Raw genomic sequence first — 17,575 nt, forward strand, 5'->3', positions numbered from 1 at the left:
TGTTGGGTTTAGGGGATGTGTTGGGTTTAGGGGATGTGTTTGGGTTTAGGGGTTGTGTTGGGTTTAGGGGATGTGTTGGGTTTAGGGGTTGTGTTGGGTTTAGGGGATGTTTTGGGTTTAGGGGATGTGTTGGGTTAAGGGGATGTTTTGGGTTTAGGGGTTATGTTGGGTTTAGGGGTTAAAAGTTTTAACCCCTAAACATTTTTTTTTTGTTGGGAACATCAGTTAAGGAGTATTGACCATCAATTCAGTGGGGTAGCTAGAGAATGTTTTGAAAGTGTCATTGAGTCACAGTGTTTACACTCTTCAGGAACTACCTATAGACCTTATTCAATCTAGCACCATCTTCAACAGCACGCATGGTATAAAGCTTTCACAAGATTTTCCACAACTCGTGTTGTCTGGAGTTCTTGGTCTACTGAATGTTCTTGGACAGAAATTTTATCAATGTTCTGTCTGCAGAATAATCCAAAAACACTTTAAACTGCAGAACAGACCATTGAAGAGACTGTAAGTATATCCCTCACAGCCTCAATGTCAATCCCGTTAAAAATCAAAGATGGCGCTATCGTGAATAAAGTCTATGGATTCCTGATAGTGACTCTCAACATTAAATTGGGATACAAGAAAGTTTTGTCAAAGTCTACAAGTGGGAATTCAGATACACCTTGCTTTGTAAAACAGAAGGCTGATGGTTTGTTTCATACAACAGAAAATTTTGTAGCCTCGACAAAAGATCGTTCAACCCTGAGTTGAGTATTCAGCAACGGCGGAGGAGTTCAAAGCTATTCAAATTCATTCATAAATTCCTCCTACTCTAGAATGCATAAACATCACCTCCTACACCTTCTTCTATAGTTACCTGAGACCGTCACCATGGCGATGCAGAGTAAAACGATTCGCTGTAATTTCCACTAACTCTGAAATAAATCACCACTAATTAGAGCCTAAGGACTCTTTCACCCTTAAAATAGCAGCAAGTGAAGCATCAACAGATGTAAACAAAACCCATTACGGCAATAAATTCCCAGGTGTTGAGAAAGATGTCTGAGTGCACTACCCAGTGCACTACCCATTTCTTGGGATGTCCAAATGTCAAAATCATTCCCACATGCATTTCCCAGAATGTATTACACTACACTACCCATAATCCCGAAGAGAGATCCGCCAATCAGAGAAGTTGATGATACCATGGCAACCTAACACACCAAAAGAGTAATCGTCCGGCGAGTACACTAACTATTGATAAAACTTTATTATGTGCTAAATTATTTGGTGTGCTGGAAATGATTCTTTTACCCCAAGTGAGGGTGGATTCTTTTACCCCAAGTGAGGGTGGATTCTTTTACCCCAAGTGAGGGGGGCCTTTAACACCAAGTTGAGGGGGCCTTTTACACCAAATTGAGGGGGCCTTTTACCCCAAGTGAGGGATCCTTTTACACCTAAGTGAGGGGGGCCTTTTACCCCAAATGAGGGGGGCATTTTACCCAAAGTGAGGGATCCTTTTACACCAAGTTGAGGGGGCCTTTTACCCCAAGTGAGGGGGGCCTTTTACCCTAAGTGAGGGGGGCCTTTTACATCAAGTGAGGGGGGCCTTTTACCCCAAGTGAGGGATCCTTTTACACCAAGTTGAGGGGGCCTTTTACCCCAAGTGAGGGGGCCTTTTACCAAAAGTGAGGGGGGCCTTTTACACCAAGTGAGGGGGGCCTTTTACACCAAGTGAGGGGGGCCTTTTACCCCAAGTGAGGGAGCCTTTTACCCCAAGTGAGGGATCCTTTTACCCCATGTGATGGTGCCTTTTACCCCAAGTGAGGGAGCCTTTTACCCCAAGTGAGGGGGGCCTTTTACCCTAAGTCCCCTGATGGAGGGAACGAGACGCAGTGTTGATGTAGTGACACTAGGGGTTGCTCTAGGGAGCACCAAAACACCTTGACTTTTGCAGTGAGTGGAACATGGCTGTTGTTAGTGCCACAACTCGTGTTCACAATATGATGATTCACATCATAGTTACCTATGGAGTGCATGAGATGCACACTACCACTATAACATGACCAGAGTATCTTCAACAACTGCTTAGAAGAGAATAATCAGAGGTGCTAGTGAATAAAAATAGATGTGCCATCAATCCGATCCACCACACACGTTTGTCGTGATTCTGCCAATGTATGCCAGCACACGCTTGGCATGTAAACCTCTGGCCTGCTGAGAATTCTCCACTCCAAACTTCACACTTTGCCTTCTAATTGCTAGATTGCTTTTTGCATCATGTACACTCGGGAATGCAATGTGTGCAAACCAGCCCTGTGAACTCTGACACTGATTTAATCTTGCTGATGATTCAGCTGAGGAGTCATTCTTGTCATGCATTACATTATCTATTTTAATACAATGCATAATGTATTAAACTCACCATACGTATTCAGAGATGAAAATCCTATAGTTAGCATCTTCTGACTTCCAACGTGAAAAACTGGCAATTTATGAAGACATTTTCCAGGTGTTCTCCAATCGAAATATTTCAATCTAAACATTAATATTATAGAGATCACGCAGGCATGAGTTGAGCAAAGCACCTTAAGTTATTCCCTTCAGTATGACACTTAAAGCGTAATTTCCCCTTGACTTAAGTGTGTCGCATTTAACCCATTAGACATTACTCTTAGATAAGGGAAACACAGTTTGGCCCGGTTGCTAGGGAGGGTAGAGTCACATGGGGTAACCTCCTCGTGGTCGCTATAATGTGGTTCTCGCTCTCGGTGGAGCGTGTGGTGAGTTGTGTGTGGATGCCGCGGAGAATAGCGTGAAGCCTCCACACGTGCTACGTCTCCACGGTAACGCGCTCAACAAGTCACGTGATAAGATGCGCGGATTGACGTGGAGGCAACTGAGATTCGTCCTCCACCACCCGGATTGAGGCGAGTCACTACACCACCACAAGGACTTGGAGTGCATTGGGAATTGGGCGTTCCAAATTGGGGAGAAGAATTTTGAATTTTTTGGATAACTATTTGTGACCCACTAATAATACAAATGGTAACACTTTGGTAACATTAATGTACATTAAGGCTCTATACATTAAGATTAGTTATTGCATTAGGTATCCGGAACAAGCAATTTTATTAATCATGCTTAATTAGAATATGTAGAAATTATTCCATTAACTAAGATTAATAACTGCTGTAAAAGTGTTCGTGATAATTAGGGTTAATTAACTAATGTTAACAAACACAACCTTATTGTAACGTGCAAGCTAAATAATAATTTAAAACTAATGTACTTTGGCTTAATAATAATAATGCCTCTTCTCTAATGGGAATTCCCAATTTCTAAATCTAGTTTTCCATATCCGTGCTTTTAACAAATATTTGAGAAATACGGCGTAAAACGTCCACTAGGACGTGAAACCATAGATTGTAAATAAAAGATGGCCGACGCCCCTTCGCTCTTTTCCATTGGTGAGAACTGAAGCCGCCAGTGTCCCGATATGGCGCTGACATCTTGGGACTTGAGTCTGCGCAGTTGCGATTTCGGGACCAGACCTGCGCAGTAGTGAGCAGGAAGTAAAGCTGCTAAATCAAGGCCCCGCCCTCACTCTCGCTGAATCAATCGCAAGCACACGCCCCTTTTGACTTTTGACGGTGTGAAATAATTAATTATAGAAATTTAGATATTAAATTTAAAGCTCCAATCTCCTCAGTCCTCCGAAGATCCCCCAAAAAGTCTGTTGGTGCTTCAGTGACTACTTCGCTCAGAGAACCTGTCAATCACAGCTGTCAATCATGATGTCACAGCAGCGTTTTTATAGCATCAAATAACTAAAAACAAACTTATTTTGAAAACAAACACTTGAAATGACATCAACGTGATAGAAACGACAGTAAATGACAGAAACTATCTTTGGAAAAAAGATATGTGAAGTGTAATTTAATTGTTTAGTTGGTCTCACGTCCCGTTGAATAACATGGGGAGGCGGGGCTTATGACCTATAATAGGACCAGCCACCGGGGGGCGATCGAGACATTTTGGCTTCACTTTTGAGGGCTTGTGCGGCACACTTGCGTGAAACGTCAACAGGCCCTGTAAAAACCAGAAATCGTAATAATGGGACAATCATTATTTTTCATCCCATCCAAAAGCGCTAAATTCCGATTATTCCACAGATTTATCTCAGAATTCCCTACATGCATTTTTAGGTGTTTCTTCAACATGGTCCAGACTTTATGCCGATAGTCAAAATCTGAAAGACTACAGATGTGGTCTTTGAAAAGTTTTACTCAACTGTTCAGACGGGCTTTTTAATAAATAAATACAACGTTTGATACATGAAACTAGATTAGATGTTCTTTTAATGAATCCAGATAGCACCGTTCTAATATGGTTTAAAGTCTCATTAATGTCTCTGCGCTCATAAAAACTTCTCACTTTGGTCTCTGAGCATCTCCTGCGGTTCTGAACGTTGTTCCCAGATCCGGAATGTTCCTGTGGCTGGAGTAGATTTCCTAATGATTTGATTTCAAAGGAGGCGCAAGGAAACTTTGATCTCGCCTCGCTCTCGTTTTAAAATGTTAACTAAGAACGGAGAAGAGACGGAGCGTCTCGCACGCAAGAGAAATCACAGTCGGGATGTCTCACTTATTCAAGGAGCTTCACCTTTACAATTGAAATACAGGAATCATTACGTGCAATGCTTGACTGAGGAGAGTACAAATGAATGGGCTGATTGATCAAAGGGAAATTAAATATTAATTAAGGTGAATTGGCAGAGTCCATTTCATTTATCCAATCCAGCAAACTGACCTCAGCACTGCTAAAACATCCCGGTCAAGACTGGCCATGTGTTTCCATCCGCGCTGAAGTAAACACAACGTAAATAAACATTTGAGTGAGAGGAATTTTTTTAAAAGGTCAAGCTTCGAGAAAAGGCCCAAATGAGTCTTCGACATGTTTCAGAATTACCATAAATACAAGCAGCCATCTTGTAAAAATCAATCAGGTTTATGTTAGACGTGTAATTATACATTTTATAAATGCTCTAAATTGAGTTTTCTAAAATGACTGTGGTAACGTCAAACAATCGTTAAAACAATCAAAATTGCAGTGGCTTTAAAAGTATATATATTGCAATAAATGTATATAATAATATAATATCATATAATATAATAGATATTTAACATAATATAATATAATACAATAGTATAATATAATAATATAATACAATTTAATAATATAATATAATTTAATATAATTAATATTATATAATATAACATAATAAAATATAATTATATAATTTTATATAATATAATTGATATATAATTCAAAATATAATTTAACAAAATATAATAATATAAATAACATAATATTATTTAATAATATAATATCATAAAATATAATTTAATTTAACATAATATAATATAATTTAATATAATTAATATAATATAATAATATAATCTTATATAATATAATTAATATAATATAAATTAATTGAATATAATATAACATAATAAAATATAATAATATAATTTTATATAATATAATTAATATAATTTAATAAAATATAATAATATAAATAATATAATTTAATATAATTAATATAATATAAAATATAATAATATAAATAACATAATATAATTTAATATAATATAATAAGGCAGTCGATTCAATATGTTAATTTTGATAATTTAATTGTGATTAATACTATAAAAAAGATACAACTAATACCAAAATAATTATAAAACAATCAGTATGTAAATTCCGTAAATAATATTCAAAAGTACATTAATAGTAAAATATCTAATATACTATATAAAGAGAGAGATTAAAATAATATTTATAATAATATATTTTTATATAATAATTAATAATAATATATGTCATTTGAATTAGTATATATATTTAGTATTTTGAATTATCTTTATTTCTTTAATCTTACCAAATATTGATATATGTAATAATTTTTATTTTCATTAATGTATCAGCATGCAGTGTAATAAATGTGATTTATTAAATATTCAACTGGCAGCCTAAATTCTGTCATAATTATACATATTATTTTAAAATGAAATTGTTAAACATTAAATTGGATATGGGTCCATTTTAGCATTGCAATAACTGCAACATGAGCAACATAATTACTCATTTCACATGCAAAGATGCAACACAACGTATTTGTCTCCTGGAGCAAAAAACACACAGTCTTCGCTTGATTTCGCCCTGCAAATGGATTTATTCTGGGTTAGTGGTGTTTATTCACTCCGTTGTGTGGCCGTATTCAGCTGGGAAATATGTGAGGAGCAAAACCAACCGCACGAGAACGGATTACAGCTCAGAATCATTTCTCCGCGGCCGTCTCCTGGGGACACTGAGAGACATGATGAGCGTGCCGAGCTAAATTAAGACATTAATAAATAAGTGTGACACCCTAATTTACTCTAATGCCTAAACTGGAGAGATTTAGCAGGAGAGCTGGAATATGATCTCTCAGGTACAGGGAAGTTTTACTTTATTCACATTTAGAGTTTGATTTCATCCATGATGACCAGAAAACCGTTTTGGTCACTGTAACCGTGAACGCACCATAAGTAAGGAGGTGTATAATACAGAGCAACAGTTAAATATTCATAGCTAACCAACCAAACCTTGACCAATGGCGGAGCTAGGGGGTGGCCAGGGGAGCCGTGGCCACCATGGACCGAAGATTGGCCACCCCATTGGCCACCCCACTAACAATTGCTGTTTTAGTCATTTTTTGGCACATTTTTGTTCTTTAGAGGTGAAATCATCTCAGTACAAATGTACAAACTTAACATGTGTGCACACCAAGGTCACCAAACCTCTCCGGCCCGGGTGTCATTGTATCCATTCACCACGGTTCACAGGACGGGCAAGGAGGAGGCGGGAACAGTCAACATAATTTTAATGACATAACTGAACTTAAACAAACAGACACACACACACACACACACTTTCAAACTGGCATCACAGGCTCCTCTTTACCCGGGAAGGAGGAGCGATGCGCTGTCGTGGAGTCCTCGCCGCTGCCGTCCGCTAGGAAGCGGAGGAGCTGTGGCCGTCCGCCAGGGGACGGAGGAGTTGCTACTGGCCGTTGGGAGTCGGAGGAACCATTGTTGTCCGCCAGGGAGGGCTGACTCAGCATCAGGCGTCCATCATTACGGCCCGGCCACGCCCTCCTCCTCGTCACACACCTCTGCCGCCTGAGAGGCCAGGGAAAATACGGCATGATGTACTCCCCGACCTTCCTAGAGGGGACGTGTTGCCCTTCCGTCTCTCTGGAGCACTGGGAGAGACGAGGGGAGGGAGAGGGGAGAGGGGAGAGGGGAGAGGGAAAGAGTGCGAGATAGAGAGGAGAAAAACTAGCTCGTAGGTCCCCAGACACGCCATCACCTGGTCCTCAGCCACTCCTCCACAGTGTGGCGGATGACAGCTGCTCCTCCCCTGGCGGACGACAGTGAGTCCTCCGACCCCTGGTGGATGGTAACGGCTTCTCCGCTTCCTGGCGGACAACAAAGGTTCCTCCGACTTCCAACGGCCGGTAGCAACTCCTCCGTCCCCTGGCGGACGGCCACGGCTCCTCCGCCTCCTTCCCGGGTTTTGGCACCAATGTAACGGGGTAAGAGATGGGCAAGGAAAAGGCGGGAACCGGCTGAAACGTCCTACGTAAAGCTTAATGATATAAATCAACTTAAAACAACATAAAACATAAAGACACACAATCCAGCCGCATGCATCTCTCTCGAACTGGCGCCTCCAGCCTGGCTTTATCCCACTCCCGGTTGAATAGCCCGATTCAGTGCCAGCCGTGTGTCCTCATGGCCCAGCCCCGCCCTCCTCCTCGCCACAACAGTGTAGACTGATTCCCGAAGAATGACTCATACTGTATGTGACGCATATAACATGATTCAATAAGTCACAAGCAATCATGTTATAGTCTAGCTGCATTAAGTGTAGATGAGCGTCCCGTGACAGAGTGTTCATCAGCCGGGAACAGTTTCAATCTCTCCCCCTTAGATCGGGACATTCCCACAACTCAGTTTTGGTGTTTGTAGTTATTTACTACAGCTTCCATATCATTTTAACTTTATTAAAGCTATAACGCATTTTATATCATTAGAGTTTAATGTGATCTCATGTTACGTTAAATGAGATCAAACGACTACTTGACAACGACAATTCTTGTCGTCAATTTTATTGTCGACATTGCCGATAATGTCGACATAATCGTTTCAGCCCTACTGGTGTTATAGGTGGCTGTGATTGGTCGTTGGAGGACAGCGGATCTCACCTGTGGTCGTGGATGTCCAGTGACCAGGCAGGTGAGTTCAAGAGTCTCTTCCTCTCGGATGGTGTAAACTCGCTCCGAGTAACGCTCCTCTTCCACGTTACACGCGTGTCCTGAGTGCATGATGCGAACGGTCGGAGGTGCTGCGAGGAGATAAAAAGAAGATACTCAGAACATAAACATCAATGATCCCAATCAACTTCCACAATAATACAAACGTTTATATATCAAGTCACTGAGCAGGAACCCCAGTTTAAAGTGGTCAAGCTGGTCCAGCTAGTGTATTTTGATGGTTTTAGAAGGTTTTGGGCACTTATTAGCTTCTACGGTTGGGAGACCATCTGGATGACCAGCTAATCACCAGATTACCCAGACTGGACCTGCTTAAACCAAATAAAACTGGCAAATCTACAAAAAGTAGTGTTGGTGACAGTACATGGAAACCGTGCCATCCCAAGATAGAAGCTACTCATGGTTTACAGATGTTAACTGAGAAAGATATGATCAGTGTTGCAATGTTTACAGCATGTAATTGACACTCTTTCACTACACAAATCACGCTGACACTATTTGAGGTGTACAACTCAGGAAACATACACCCTAAACAGCGTGATAAAGCAGAAGCCACTCATATTTTCCAGAGTGTACTCGTGCTGTTTGATCCCTTTGACTTTATTGTGCAAAAAAAGTCATTAGAGCAGAAATGTGGCGGTTTCTTTTCATGCCATTTCCAGACTAATTGACATTTGATGTTTGCCACACGACACTCGCACCTCAATTCGCTCATTTACATTTCAAGCAGAAACGGGAGAATTATTTATCAACATATTCATTCAGAAACAAAAACGGGTCGCAGTCAGCCGTCCCGAGGGCTCGACATGCTATTTTAAGCGCACGTACACGTTCAACAGTCACAAAGTCAAGAGTCTCATTATACAGCGCTGCACTTTTGGATCAGAAGTTCAACTTGACAACATGACGATGGTATCATAGCAACCAACAGGAAGTTCCTCCCCATGTCAAGTCACAATGACAAGCAACATAATGAGCAACAATTACAGCCACTATGACAAACAACGCTCGACTTGCTTGTCATTACATAACAAAACAATGACATCTTATCGCTTTCCAAATATATAGCATGTTCAGTAGCATTGCTACAATTACTGTGCACTCTCACAAACATGTAAACAAGACACACAATGTATTTTTAATGTATTTTGCATGCACATCAAATCCCAGAGGATATTAAACAGCTGCGGAACGTTAAAACAATGTTATATTCACTCTGTTGAGTTTGCAGAATGAATCTTAATTCAGATCTAAAGTCAATCACGCCCCTCTGGACAATAAGCCAATCAAAATATAAGACATTAGATCAAGGGATAGAGCTGTAGCTTCTGAGTTTCAGTTCAACAAATAGGAGAACAGGATTGCCAACTTTTTGTTACGGGGTGGGGGGTGTGGGGGGTGTCATTTCAGCTCAAAATTAGAATCCTTATCGTTTGAATCACTGGAATATAGTGAAATATTTTCACAACTTTCAAACAGCAAATGCATCTTTTGGTTTTGTCTGCTAATTTAGTTTTTTATTTTTTTCTAAGCAATGGATGTCAAGCGGTTTTGCTGCAAGATAGGGATGGGCGAATCGATCCTAAAAGTAAAAGTGTTAAGGTTAGGTTAGGTTAGGGTTAGGTCAGGGTTAAGGCTAGGTTAGGGTTAGGTTTATGTTAGGGTTAGGTTAGGTTTAGTTTAGGTCAGGTTTAGGGTTAAGGCTAGGTTAGGGTTAGGATAGGTTTAAGGCTAGGTTAGGGTTAGGTTAGGGTTAAGGCTAGGTTAGGGTTAGGTTAGGTTTCAGGCTAGGTTAGGGTTAGGTTAGGGTTAAGGCTAGGTTAGGGTTAGGTCAGGGTTAAGGCTAGGTTAGGGTTAGGTTAGGTTTATTTAGGTTAGGTATGTTAGGCTAGGCTTAGGTTATGTTAGGTCAGGTTAGGCTAGGTTAGTGTTAGGTTGTCAGGTTAAGGCTAGGTTAGGTTAGGATTAGGTTAGGCTTGGTCAGGCTTAGGTTAAGGCTAGGTGTTAGGTATATTTTAGGATAGGTTATGTTAGGCTAGGTTTAGGTTATGTTAGGTTAGGTCAGGTTAAGGCTAGGTTAGGGTTAGGTCAGGGTTAAGGCTAGGTTAGGGTTAGGTTAGGTTTATTTTAGGGTTAGGTTATGTTAGGGTTAGGTTTAGGTTATGTTAGGGTTAGGTCAGGGTTAAGGCTAGGTTAGTGTTAGGTTAAGTCAGGGTTAAGGCTAGGTTAGGGTTAGGATTAGGTTAGGTTTGGTCAGGTTTAGGGTTAAGGCTAGGTTGGGGTTAGGTATATTTTAGGGATAGGTTATGTTAGGGTTAGGTTTAGGTTATGTTAGGGTTAGGTCAGGGTTAATGCTAGGTTAGGGTTGGTTAGGTCAGGGTTAAGGCTAGGTTAGGGTTAGGTTAGGTTTATTTTAGGGTTAGGTTATGTTAGGGTTAGGTTTAGGTTATGTTAGGGTTAGGTCAGGGTTAAGGCTAGGTTAGGGTTAGGTTAAGTCAGGGTTAAGGCTACGTAAGTGTTAGGTTAGGGTTAAGGCTAGGTTAGGGTTAGGTTTAGGTTAGGGTTAGATTTAGGTTAGGGTTTGGTCAGGGTTAAGGCTAGGTTAGGGTTAGATTTAGGTTAGGGTTAGGGTTAGATTTAGGTCAGGGTTAAGGCTAGGTTAGGGTTAGGTTTGGTTTAGGTTAGGTTAGTTGTAGGTTAGGGTTAGGTTAGGGTTAGGTAAATAATAATTTATTTTATGTCTTTAACTAGGGGTATTATTATTTGGTGACCACGAACAACATTCATAATCTTCAAAGTGAAATAAAATGGATTAGGGCTATATTAGCAAATACTTGTGCAGGATGGAAAGGTTTCTTCTTCCACTCATCTTAACTTCATAAATACTGAAAAACATAAGCAGACTATCGCTTGTTCCATCACAAGAGAGATCAGCACCTTGAAGAGGTAATGAGAGAAAATCAGAGAAACAGCATACAGCAGTGCCCTCCTATCTGTTTTAGGATTTTGCGTATGCCCACATAAAATAATTGATGACACGTGTGGCCGCTAGAACAACGAGCATTTGACCCGGAACTTTTTAATCTAATAATGCGATGCAGCAGCACCGTTGAGTGAATTGTGTTTTATTATTATTATTTAAAAAATGTACAGAGATTCTCTCTAAACGTGCACGGAGATCAGGGCTGGACTGGCAGTCTGGCATACCGGACATTTTCCCGGTGGGCCGACGCACTTTGGGGCTGATCAGGGGCGGACTGGCCAGCAGGAGAACTGAGCGGGACGGTGGGTTGGCCGCGAAACGTGCCGAATGGGCTGCGATAAGCAAAAACAAGCCGGCGCATTATGCAGAACGGACAACAAAACAGCACCGAAAAGGACAGCGAACCAAACCCTAATGGATAATTGTGTGGTAACTATGGTTTCACTAAATACCATGGTTACACTATAGTTACTGTAGTGAAATGGTTAATTTTTGTAAGGGTAAACAAAACAGATGTCTGAATAAAATAAAACTTTTTATAAAAACATAAACTCGTGTTCATAAACAGAAATTCAGAAAAGCCCAGAAAGAGTTTGTGTTCTAGATAGATGCATGGATGAGGTTTTGTCCTGTTGTCTAGTGATTTTAACGACTCTTTGGCGCCAATTGCTAGTTGTGCAGGTTTGTTTTGCTAAGCAACATGGAACAGACATCTGTGGAGACCGATAAGAGCCGCATTGGCCGAACGGCGGTCGTAACTCTCCTGTGATGGGCTGTTAGCGGCCAGCTGTTTGATGAATTGCTGCAGAGAGGATCTAGAACTGAATTAAGACTCCAAACAGGCGCTCCAATTTCCCCCTGCCGAGACCAAACATCTCTCTTATGAGCACCGGCTGTTGACTGACGTTTGACTAAGTGTTGGACAGGAGGTTAGCTCAAATGTGATGCCTGAATTGAAATTCTGTTTGCTAACTGGTCGGTCTCTAAGGGAATTAAACAACCTAGACTCTCGTAGAATTAACGTTACTATAACTACATTTTTGTAACTTTTTTTTACATTTCTCGACAGTTTCCTGGTGAAATGAACACTAGAGGCGCTACAACAATAGTACGTTTTATTGACCATCACACAGATCACGAGTAAAACGGCTGATTGTTACTTTATAAACACGTATTTTTCGCTGTTATGTTACAACATCGGAACACTTTTACTGTAACGCATCATTTGAAAAATGATACATTTTAACACTTGTATTACAGACTTTTATTCCAAAGTGATTAGCTTGTGCGGTAGCTCACCGGATAGTGTGTTGGACTTTAGACACGGAAGACCGTGTGGTTCAGAAAATGTGCTTTTCATGTCGCATTTTGTTTTTGAACACTATTGGTTAAGTTTAGGTTAGAGAGGTACGTTTTACTCAATAAAAGCTCCATCTAAAAAAAATATGGTTATACGTCTCGTCTGATTATGACATGATTCCCCTGCTGGACATTCCTTTGGGAAACTGAAGCAAAATGTGCAGTGAAGCATGTAATTTCCTTTAGCAAATGGCCACGGAATATTCGTGAGATCAGACTGGAATTAAAGTAAAATAAAGTTAAAAATATAAGTTAAAAAAATATAAATAAATATAGTTTTATAAATAAAACTATAGTTCATTTGCATTTGGTGGTGTTGAGGTCTGTGTTGTTAGAAATATACATCAAAGGTTGTGCTACATGACGGTTTCATTCACTGGGAGTTATAAATAAGTTTAATAAACAAATAAATGCAATTACCAGTGACCTTTTCTGAGTAGACAAAATTACAGTATGTGCAACAGAACAATATAATTTTCATGTTGTGTTTCATGTAATTTTTTCCCCCAATGTTTCATGCTTAAATGTCAACCACCCACAACCAATGAAAGGCTTGTAAAATTCAAGTCCATAATAGGAGATTTGTTATTTTTCCATTTTCTTTACTACGACTTTCACAGTAGGGATTCTCAAACTCCCTTAACTAGAAAAAGATCAGTATTTCAGAAGAAACCAAACTGGACCAAATTAGATCCGTAGGTTAAGAAAAAAACGGCACTGTTGGTGAAAATTTAAATCTCCTTGTACGTGTAAATTGAATGTGTAACAGTGGGGTCATTCCTATGTTCCCCAGATTTATATGGCATCTGTACGTGTCCATGTTGGACGTTCTGCCGCAGTGGGTCATGTCCGCGGCTGCCCAGCTGGATGTACCAACATCATTTGCTTAGGGACCACCAGGACTACCATCGTTCCGAGTTTGGGGACAATCTGAACTCGTTCAGCCAAGTTATGCATCGATACGTGTCCGTGTTGGAAGTTCGGCCGCAGGGGGGTCGTGTCCGTGGCTGCCCGGCCGGATGTATAGCCATCATTCGCTTAGGGACCACCAGGACTATCATCGTCCCGAGAATGGGGCCAATTTGACCTCGTTCGGCCAAGTTATGCATCTATACGGGTCTGTGTTGAACGTTCGGCCGCAGGGGGCCATGTTAGCAGCCGCCCAGCCAGATGTACTGACATCATTCGCTTAAGGACCACCAGGACTACCATCGTTCCGAGTTTGGGGCCAATTCGACCTCGTTCGGACGAGTTATGCATTGATACATGTCCGTGTTGGACGTTCGGCCGTGGGGGCCGTGTCAGCAGCCGCCCAGCCAGATGTACCGCCATCATTCGCAAAGGGACCACCAGGACTACCATCGTCCCGAGATTGAGGCTGATCTGACCCCGCTCAGCCGAGTTATGCATCTATACGGGTCTGTGTTGGACCCTTTTTCATGTGTTCAGTATGTAACATATAAATCTGGATAACATAGGACCCTGGGGACATAGATATGCTCCCGTTACAGTTAGCTAAAGCAAGAGCTTTACAATGTACCGATAAAAAACAACACTCGCCAATTGCAAAGCTAAATAAAGATTGCTATGTAGATCCGTCAGGGTTTGCTCTTTATTTCTGGAAAAAATTGAGTTGCAGATGGAACTGTTGTAGAGGGGATTTGAAGCACTAGTTACATAAACACACTGCATTATTAAACATTACATTTCACTGCTGAATAATTCCATGCAGGAAAAAAAACATGTTTTCGTTATGAGCAAATACAGTATCTCCTCTGGTTTTGTGATATTTTCCACAGGCCTTGGAGGCGTACAGTGTTTATAGTTGGAGTGGTGGTGGCGTAGTGGCTAAAGCACAGGGCTGTTAATCAGAAGGTTGCTGGTTCGAATCCCACGGCCAACACCATTGTGTCCTTGAGCAAGGCACTTAACTCCAGGTTGCTCCAGGGGGATTGTCCCTGTAATATATGCTCTGTAAGTCGCTTTGGATAAAAGCGTCTGCCAAATGCAGAAATGTAAATGTTATTTCTCCATAGAGATAAAAACAACGGAATAAACAAACCAAACCCGCTCCACCTGACCCACCGGATTCAAGGATACATCGTCCCGAGATTGGGGCCAATTTGACCTTGTTCGGCCAAGTTATGCATCTATACGGGTCTGTGTTGGACGTTTGGCCTCGGTGGGTCGTGTCTGCGGATGCTTAGGGACCACCAGGACTACCATCATCTCGAGAAAAAATTATGCATCTATTTGTGTCCGTGTTGGACGGACACAAATACGTGTCCGTGGCTGCCCTGCCAAATGTACCACCATGATTCACATAGGGACCACCAGGAATACCATCATCCAGAGATTGGGGCCAATTCGACCTTGTTCGGCCAAATTATGCATCTATACGCGTCCGGGTTGGACGTTCGGCCACAGGGGGTCGTGTCCGCGGCTGCCCGGCTGGATGTACCGCCGTTATTCATTTAGCGACCACCAGGACTACTATCGTCCCGAGATTGGGGCCGATCCGACCCCGCTCGACCAAATTATGCATCTATACGTGTCAGTGTTGGATGTTCGGCCGCAGGGAGTCGTGTCTGCGGCTGCCTGGCCGGATGTACCACCATAATTCCCTTAGGGACCACCAGGACTACCATTGTCCCGAGATTGGGGCCAATTCGACCTTGTTCGGCCAAATTATGCATCTATACAGGTCTGTGTTGGACGTTTGGCCTCGGGGGTCGAGTCCGCAGCTGCCCTGCCGAATGTACCACAATCATTCGCTTTGGGACCACCAGGACTACCATCGTCCTGAGATTAGGGCCAATTCGACCTTGTTCAGCCAAGTTATGCATCTATATGGGTCTGTGTTGGACGTGCGGCCATGGGGGGGTCGTGTCTGCGGCTGCCCGGTTGGATGTACCGGCATCATTTGCTAAGGGACCACCAGGACTACCATCGTCCCGAGATTGGGGCCGATCCGTCCCCGCTCGGCCAAATTATGCATCTATACGTGTCCGGGTTTGACATTCGGCCGCAGGGGCCGTGTAAGCAGCCGCCCGGCCAGATGTATAGCCATCATTCGCTTAGGGACCACCAGGACTACCATTGTCCCGAGATTGGGGCCAATTCGACCTTGTTCGGCCAAGTTATGCATCTATACGTGTCCATGTTGGACGTTCAGCCACGGGGGGTCGTGTTCGCGGCTGCCTGGAAAGATGTACCACCATCATTCGCTTGGGGACCACCAGGACTACCATCGTCCCGAGATTGGGGTCAATTCGACCTTGTTCGGCCAAGTTATGCATCTATACAGGTCTGTGTTGGACGTTTGGCCTCGGGGGGTCGTGTCCGCAGCTGCCCTGCCAAATGTACCACCATCATTCGCTAAGGGACCACCAGGACTACCATCGTCCCGACATTGGGGTCAATTCGACCTTGTTCGGCCAAGTTATGCATCTATACAGGTCTGTGTTGTACGTTTGGCCTCGGGGGGTCGTGTCCGCAGCTGCCCTGCCAAATGTACCACCATCATTCGCTAAGGGACCACCAGGACTACCATCGTCCCGACATTGGGGTCAATTCGACCTTGTTCGGCCAAGTTATGCATCTATACAGGTTTGTGTTGGACGTTTGGCCTCGGGGGGTCGTGTCCGCAGCTGCCCGGCCAGATGTATAGCCATCATTCGCTTAGGGACCACCAGGACTACCATTGTCCCGAGATTGGGGCCAATTCGACCTTGTTCGGCCAAGTTATGCATCTATACGTGTCCATGTTGGACGTTCAGCCACGGGGGGTCGTGTTCGCGGCTGCCTGGAAAGATGTACCGCCATCATTCGCTTGGGGACCACCAGGACTACCATCGTCCCGAGATTGGGGTCAATTCGACCTTGTTCGGCCAAGTTATGCATCTATACAGGTCTGTGTTGGACGTCTGGCCTCGGGGGGTCGTGTCCGCAGCTGCCCTGCCAAATGTACCACCATCATTCGCTAAGGGACCACCAGGACTACCATCGTCCCGACATTGGGGTCAATTCGACCTTGTTCGGCCAAGTTATGCATCTATACAGGTCTGTGTTGGACGTTTGGCCTCGGGGGGTCGTGTCCGCAGCTGCCCTGCCAAATGTACCACCATCATTCGCTAAGGGACCACCAGGACTACCATCGTCCCGAGATTGGGGTCAATTCGACCTTGTTCGGCCAAGTTATGCATCTATACAGTTCTGTGTTGGACGTTTGGCCTCGGGGGGTCGTATCCGCAGCTGCCCTGCCGAATGTACCACCATCATTCGCAAAGGGAAAACCAGGAATACCATCGTCCCGAGATTGGGGTCAATTCGACCCTGCTCGGCCGAGTTATGCATCTATACGTGTCTATGTTGGACCCTTGTCATGTGTTCAGTATGTAACATATAAATCTGGGGAACACAGGACCCTGGGGACATAGATATGCTCCCGTTACAGTTAGCTAAAGCAAGAGCTTTACAATGTACCGATAAAAAACGCTAGCTAATTGCAAAGCTAAATAAAGATCGCTATGTAGATCCGTCAGGGTTTGCTCTTTCTTTCTGGGAAAAAATTGAGTTGCAGATGGAACTGTTGTAGAGGGGATTTGAAGCACTAGTTACATAAACACACTGCATTATTAAACATTACATTTCACTGCTGAATAATTCCATGCAGGAAAAAAAACATGTTTTGGTTATGAGCAAATACAGTATCTCCCCTGGTTTTGTGATATTTTCCACAGGCCTTGGAGGTGTATTTCTCCATAGAGACAAAAACAACGGAATAAACAAACCAAACCCGCTCCACCTGACCCACCGGATTCAAGGATACATCCCATAATTGTCCTGTAATCTCCTTTATAACC

General features: G+C 42.6%; 1 protein-coding gene across 1 annotated transcript in view; it reads right to left on the reverse strand.

The window, feature by feature from the left end:
- Window positions 1-17,066, reverse strand: part of LOC127623971 (MAM domain-containing glycosylphosphatidylinositol anchor protein 2-like) — a 127,377-nt gene extending 110,311 nt beyond the window's left edge. Inside the window, exons 1-2 of the mRNA XM_052098539.1 lie at window positions 16,922-17,066; window positions 8,300-8,439 (exon numbers count right to left, since the gene is read on the reverse strand). Coding sequence (XP_051954499.1) covers window positions 8,300-8,439; window positions 16,922-17,066 — 285 coding nt within the window. The remainder of the gene's footprint in view (window positions 1-8,299; window positions 8,440-16,921) is intronic.
- Between the last annotated feature and the right edge of the window lie 509 nt (window positions 17,067-17,575).

Source organism: Xyrauchen texanus, chromosome 30, assembly GCF_025860055.1.
Source record: "Xyrauchen texanus isolate HMW12.3.18 chromosome 30, RBS_HiC_50CHRs, whole genome shotgun sequence".
Taxonomy (NCBI): Eukaryota; Metazoa; Chordata; class Actinopteri; order Cypriniformes; family Catostomidae; genus Xyrauchen; species Xyrauchen texanus.